At 59.8% G+C, this 7,074-nt stretch overlaps 1 protein-coding gene across 2 annotated transcripts in view; it reads left to right on the top strand.

Annotated features, from left to right (window-relative positions):
- The first annotated feature begins 5,636 nt into the window (after nucleotides 1–5,636).
- LOC113212904 (uncharacterized) overlaps nucleotides 5,637–7,074 on the top strand; it is a 17,171-nt gene continuing 15,733 nt past the window's right edge. Inside the window, exons 1-2 of one of the 2 annotated variants that reach the window (XM_026431763.2) lie at nucleotides 5,637–6,007; nucleotides 6,370–6,439. In XM_026431763.2, coding sequence (XP_026287548.1) covers nucleotides 5,939–6,007; nucleotides 6,370–6,439 — 139 coding nt within the window. In that variant the 5' untranslated portion in view covers nucleotides 5,637–5,938. Of the gene's footprint in view, nucleotides 6,008–6,369; nucleotides 6,440–6,574; nucleotides 6,774–7,074 lie in introns of those variants that run through there. The other variant, XM_052273881.1, reaches the window with a different exon arrangement.

Here is a 7,074-nt window from a genome sequence, read left to right as displayed (position 1 = left end):
AGTAAAGTTGTACACATTCCATACACAAAAAGACAAAAATGACAACCTTTTTGCAGTGCGGATACACGTTTCTTAGATTTAATCAGCATACTATATAGCCGTGTGCTTGAAATTAATTGGCTTTCGAGTTCAAACTACAGTATACTAAAAATTACTGTACTGTATCATACAATACGTCAAAGCCAAGTTTCAACAGGTTTGCTGCCACAACATAGCATGGCTGTGGTTCTGAGCCTCAAGCAAGGCTGAGAAAAGGAACAAATTATTTAATTATTTATTTAATTATTTAAAAATTTAAAAAAAAGCAAAACCAGTAGACAGTGAAATGAGCAGTGGCAAAATATGTAAACTAACCCATCCAAAAGTACTTTGCATTCAACTATTAATGCATGGAACTCGATAGAACCCCATTTTCGGCATACAATTTGCTTTAGCATTTAGGGTGTGTATAGGTGCGTTTATTTCCACTGTCTGGCATGACGCGCCGAGCAGCGTCATGAGCGCTAAAACAAATCGGATCCGAAATAAAAAAAGAAAAAACGAACAAAATAACACTAGACTAATAAAACAATAAACGGCCCGTCTGTTTTATATTGTTTCCCGGGCGCGACGATGTTCAGCTCGCGATTTGTCGATCCGCGGAGCCGACGCCTACAAGTTTGCCATTACTGGTGCGGGTCCATTTCCATACTGGGTACGGGGCGACTGCGGGTGCGCGCGGGGCGGGGGAACGGTGGTGGGCGCACGTCAGCTGTTCTAAATGTGATAAAGGTATGGGCCCACCCCACGCGTGACGTGCGCGCGGGTTCGACTCCCGCTAGGGCCTAACCCCCCAACCCCACCCCGCCTCAGGGGTGCGCTGTACTCTGTACACGCGCTGTTCTCTGTCCATTTCCCCGCCATGTTATCACGCTAGGCCCGGTTGCCGCATGGCGGTGCTCTACAGGCGAAACTCAGATTAAGCGAGGACATTGTTAGTGGTGCGGGGTACTTTTTTCACGTCCCGGTAATAGTTGATAAGATAATTTTTTTAGACGCCTCCAGAAAAAAAGAGTTGAGCAAATCAAAGAACAACCAATCACTGATCTCGGTTTGTTGACAACATGCTGAGTTCAAAAAGCAAAGCAGGGTCCTTGGCGTGATTTGAGATACCGGGTACCAGGTACCAGGTAGCTGATTAACCTCGCGCCCTTCTGCAGCAGCGCCAAATCCTTGAAACTTTTGTTATTCTTAGCGGTCGGATTACTGTCAACGTGGCCAGGGGCGATAGGCAAGCCCTTAACTTTTTTAGGTTAATCAGCCACCAGATTAATTTCACAATGGTCTTCCCAAATCTTGAAAAACCCCTTGCCCGTCTTGAAAATCCGGAAAAAAATGGCCGCGCGTGGAACGAGTAGTACCCCCGCACTCACACGAAAATATGGCGTAATTCGTGTTCAAAGTAAAGTAAGGCGTGTGGCCAGGCCTAAAGGCGCGGGCCCGTGAGCCCGCGAGCCTAATGGAAATGAGAGTGACTCACATGAAGTGCCCAGCGAGCGCGAGGTGGCGCGAGCACAGGCCGGCGCCGCTATAGCGCCCTATGCGCTGCGTGCGCCCCGTACACCTGGCGGCCGCGCGCGTAAAGTGCGTCCGTGACGGCGCCCGATTGTAATCATCATTATTAGACTATTGCACACCGGGAAAATGCAAAATTATTATTCATTTCGGAGCCGCGCGGATGATTAATGGCAGTAGGGTCGTGCGCGCGATTTCCGCGCGCGAATATTCATAGAGACGACGATGTGCACGAAATTTGTCGTTACTGCCGTGCCCCGTGTCGTGGCGGGGCGTGGCGTATGGCGGGGCGGGGCGGGGTGGGGCGCGGTGGATCCTCCATCCTCTGCTCCGCCGCTGTGCTGCGCCGCTGGACTTGGACGCCGTCCAATCCGCCCCGGTGACGTAACGTTATTATGGTAGTAAAGGAATTTGGCAACCCAGATGATGCTGTGTGTGTCCTGCTGCAGTCCTTCTGGCTCATGCACCTCTCTTCTGCCCCAGTGTTGGTGCGACTGCACGTGTGTGTGTGTGTGTGTGTATGTGTGAGCGCGCCCGCAGGTTGGCTGGCCTGGCCTGTGCACCCACCGTGTATGCAGTACTGTACGCAGAATACAGAATCAACGATCCGTGGCTCGGGCAAAGGGAACAACAAAATGCATGCCCCCCTCCCCTCCCCCAGGCCATGGGGGCCGGCCCCCCCGGGCCGAGCAGGAGGAGTACGCGCGCATACTTTGTAAGGTGGGTACACCACGTTTGGGCGGCGGCTCCGGCCCGGCGCCAGAGGCGAGTCACTGTCCATTGCTCCTCGTGCAGTACTAGACTGCACCCCCTTGCGTCCGGCACCGAGGAGGTGTAGAGGGACGCAATGGCAACGCGTTGGAGGGCATGACGCGGCAGCCCGCAGGCCCTGCCTGCAGCCCACGTGGCACGACGAGCTCTCAACACCTTGCTCGTCATCGGCCACCTGCTCCCGCCGCCGGCCGCCGCTCTCATCCCGCCCCGTCCCGCCGCCTCCGCTACCCCTCGGCTTGGCTCGCACCCCTTCTCGCCGACCCCGCGCCCACCACCCTCGACTCGAGCGCGAACCGAGCGACGACTCTAAAGCGAGGCGTTGGGTTGCGCACTGCGCTGCTGGGAGACTGGCAGACGTACCGTACGGTACGGGCCGGGGGAAAATGCCAGGCTTGTTTTTCGGATCTGGGTGCGAGAAAGAAGTACACAGAGACAGTGCGAGAGTAGAGGGCACACCGGGCAGAGAGAGGCAATCAGCGACGGCGAGAGAGAAAGAGGAAGGGGAGAGGGGGGCGGGGGACGATGCTCCGGTGTGCGCCAGCTTGTGTATGTGTGCGTGGCATTCCTTACCCGGCTCGGCGGACCAGCCAATGGCAGGCCAACCTCACCCAGTCCGGGTAACGAGAGGTTACAGTCCTGAGCGAAGGGAGCCGAGGAGCGAGGAACGGGAGAGAAGATGAGAGAGCGAGAGAGAGAGCAGCCGGCATGCGAGGCGTTGCGAGGGCGTCGGGCTGTGCTGCTGTGCCCCCCCTGCGGTGGAGGTCTTCCTTGCGGTGGAGGTGGCGGCCCTCGAGGAGGTCCCCCTCCTTGTGGTGGTGCCGGGCTGGGGGCCCTTCTCGCTGCTCGGGGGAGGCTGCCGCGCTGGCGCTGCTGGCGCTGCTGGCGCTGCTGGCGCTGCTGGCTCGGCTGCTCGGGGGGCCCAACGCGGGGGGTTGGTTGTTCGCTGCTCGCTCGGATGGGATATGGGACGTTTGACCCACTTTCGCTAGCTTTCGCTTCCCTTCGCAGTGTTAACATCGCGGGGGGCGGGCGCAGCGCGGGACCGGGGGCGGCGAGGGGGCGGCGCTGCGCCTGGAGGCGAGCATGGAGGCGCTGGAGAATACTGCCCGAAGCAAAGCTCCCCCACGCTTTTTGGCTGGCTCAAAGCCGCTGGAGCACGCTGCTGCAGCACCAGCCAGGGTTTCGGTGAGGAACCCATTCCGTGCGATCGCCAACAGCGATGGAATGCTGGTGCCTCCCTCCCTAACCTCTCCCCCCCCCGGGACCTTCGAAAATGTTCTCTCCCCTCCCATGGGGCCTCAACGGAGGAAGGCTGAAGCCCCCCTCCCCCTTTGGCTGGAAGGGAGACGAGACGAGGACGAGAAGGACGAGGAGGAGGAAGGAGGGGGCGGCACCGCGTGCTGTGTGGAGAGGGGTGGGGACTCGAGGGACGCGGTGCGAGCCTGGTAGAGCCTCCGCCGAGGACGGCGTCGTGCCTCCGTGACCTCGGCCTCGGAGGCGTCGGAGGGGTAAACCTCGCGACCTCGCGTCCACAGTCCACCACACACTGCACCGAGTTGTTGACGTTCCCATGTCACCCCCCCCCCCTTTCCTTCCCCAGGTCCTAAGTGACTCAGAACGCGTCACGCGGGTGCAGCGGGTCAACGGACGACGGTGAGCGCCGCGGCCAGCCCGCCCTTTCTGGCAGTGTAGCCGCGCGGCTGTTTACCACAGACAACCCACCGGACGCTCTCATAGAAGGGCGGTAGCTGTACAAGACTATCCCCCCCCACCACCCCCGGCTCCGACTGTCACTTGAATCTATCTGCATTGTGCATCGGTTTCGACAAAATTCTCGTGGCGCGATGGCGGTCCGCCGCGCGGTCCCCGGCGAGCCCCTAGCGCCCGGCCCGGTCCCTTCCCTCCGGTCATTGTATTTAAATGGTCCAATGTAACTTGCAAATGCCGTGGAGCTCCCCCACCCCCCTCCCCCCTGGCCGCGGGCCGCCGCCTAGGCCCGGCCGCAAGCCTGACCGCAGGCGGCCAGGGGCCTGTACTGGCCGGCCCATGCCCATACTATCTCTGACATTCTTTCAAAATCGTTCCATTCATGAGCCCGGCCAGAGCGGCCGGCGCGGCCACTAGTCGCTAGTGTGCGCCCGAGCGGCCCCACACCGCCGGAGAAGGACGCCGAGCGTTCACCTGGGAGGCACACTTACACGCGGGAGCTCGGCGTCGCCGGTCTTGCCGACTGCCCGGTCTTCCCCTCCGACACACGGCGGCGCCGCCGGTTCGCAATGGACGAGGTAAGAGTCGCGAGTGAGAAAAAGTTTTTCTCAGAGAAGGAAAGTTTTTCCTCTCGCCGACGCCTATTTTTATCCGGACTCGCACAGCACTATAGGCGCGCCACGCATTGCTACGCCGCTACGCACGCTGCGCGCTGCGGGGCGCGCCAGGCTACGCATAGCAGGCCGGCCAGCGGCTGGGGAGGGGGGAGGGATCAGCTGTGGCTACTACTATTCTAGCGCGTATACGCGCCCAGCTCTCATCGCGAGTCAGCGAGCAAGTAGCCCCCCCCCCTCCCCCTCCCTGAACCCTTCCGAGGCCCCCTTGGAGGGCTCGGGCTCGGGGCCCTCCGCGGGGGTTGCAGCCCTCGATTCTGCAAGCACCCCCGCGGAATGGTAGGCACTGGGCCCCCAGGACGAGCTCACGAGTGGCCGCCGCCGTTCTGGCTCGGCTGGGCTCGGCTCGGTTTTCCCCTGTTTTTCCAGCCCTACGCCCCAAACGCCGAGGCGGGCCGAGCCGAGCCGAGCCGCGATCCAGGCCCTCGGGCCCCGGGCCCAGGGCAGGCAAGCCAAGGAAAGGGAATTGATACACCATTTCATTCACAAGTGCGGGGCCGAGGAGCGCGGGGCGGGGAGGGCGGGGGGAGGGCAGGGCGCTTACGAGACTTCCCCCTCCACCGCGCCATTGATCCGACCCTCCTCGTGCGGCCGGCCGGCCAATGGGAGCGCGCCTCTCAACCCGCCTCGGCCGCCGCTAGTCTTGATCAATGAGCGACTCTTTTGTTCGAAAAACGCACTTTTCGGGTACTTGCACGTCGAATTGAGCTCCGAGACGGCGGCAGGTCGTGCAGGGGGCCCCAGTCCGGCCGCTGCCGACGAGCCCCGGCCCAAAAGTGAGCCCAGATAGCGCGAAAAACGAGTGCGATCCGAAGGCTTGCGGGCGCTGTGGGCCTGCCAGCCCGGGCCCCAGCCCCCCCACCACCCCCTCCCCGTGCCGTAGTGAGTCGCTCGGCCGGCACTCGCTTCAGCTGACTGCCGCTCGGGCTCCGCGACTCGCTCGCTAGTAGTAATATGACGGGCGTACAGGCGGGTCGCAGCGCGTGGCGAGAGGAGGCTAGCCTTGGCGCCCAGGCTCGGTAGTGCCGTCCGGTCGCGGTGCACACACCCATGCGAGCTCGCGGATAATCGCGGAGAAAAGCCTCCCCCGCTTCGTGCCTTCCCTGTCCCGCCGTTCTCCCCGTCCTCGCACACCGGGAGGGTCTAGGAGGATGGGCGTCTAGCGGGCCAGCGCCGATCTGTCTCTGCGGGGGTCGCGCTCAGGTCGCGCCTTACGCGGCGGGTGAAATATGCTCAAGTTCCTCACCCACAAGCTTAAGAACCACTCCCTGAATGAGGACAAGTCGCCCGTGGACAAGGTAGGCAGCGCGGCCCCGTCGGGCCCGGCCCTAGCGAGCACGCCCAAGGTCAAAACCGGCTACACACTGCGGGGCCCAGCGTAAAGATGGCTGCCCGCCAGGCGGACCCGAACAAAGAAAGCCCAAGTTTGCGCCGCCAGTGCGCGGGGCGGCGCGCTTAATGCTGAAAGTCGGGTCCGCCCGGCGGCTCTGTCACACCTGGCCGACGTGCGAGTCGCTTTTCACACCTGCAGGCGCGTGCTGAACGCCCTTAACTCTGCCTTAACCCGCGCGGTGCGGCGAGCGCAGGCAGAGCGCTCTAGCTGTCAGTCGCGCACCCAAAAGGATGGCTCCCGTTAACGCTTGTTTCTCTTGGTCGACAGGCTGACGAGATCCACGATTCTGGAACAGAATCTGACGACGAAAACGTCGAACGTGAAGACTCCGAAATCAGTAAGTGTTTTCTGTGCGTTTGCCAGCTATCCTTTGGCAGCCGCGGCCCCCCACTGCAGTCCGTAGCCTAACCGGGTGGCTCGCGCTACCCGGTCGGTACCGGCCGCTGTGGACCAACTTTTGGCAGTCTTGCCGAGTTGGTGGACAATGTCGACATAGGCCTCGAGCTTAATTTTCCTCCACCCGAGTTGGAACTCACCACTGAATCGATTTCCCCCAGTTTTCCTTTGTCTGCTCAGCAGCAGAGGACCCCCTACAGAGAGGCTAGCCAAATCCTGCCAGACTAAATTTTAACTCATTTCCGGGTTGTTAACGGGACTTTATGATGAGTGCGGTACGAAATCAAGTATTTGATGGGTTGCTTTTTCACTTTGAAGGGCCCTTCCGTTCTCTCTTACTCCCAGTGGATTGAATTATACCTACCAAGTGAGGTTATGTAATTTTCACTTTTTTCTCTTTTTGACAAAAAAAATACCTGTTACTGCCTGAAATACTTTATTTTTCCGCAAGCCTATCTAAGCTTCCTTATCCTGACACTCAATTTTCTAAATGTCATGGAATCTTTTACTCAGAATCAGGCATAACTTCAAAATTATTCGGAACTCACCTCCTGGCTTTTTGCATTTTATGTACTT

Source organism: Frankliniella occidentalis, unplaced genomic scaffold (assembly GCF_000697945.3).
Source record: "Frankliniella occidentalis isolate FOCC.00 unplaced genomic scaffold, Focc_3.1 Scaffold310, whole genome shotgun sequence".
Classification (NCBI taxonomy): Eukaryota; Metazoa; Arthropoda; class Insecta; order Thysanoptera; family Thripidae; genus Frankliniella; species Frankliniella occidentalis.
The sequence above is the reverse complement of the archived record's forward strand: the minus strand, read 5'-3'. Positions and strand labels throughout refer to the sequence as shown.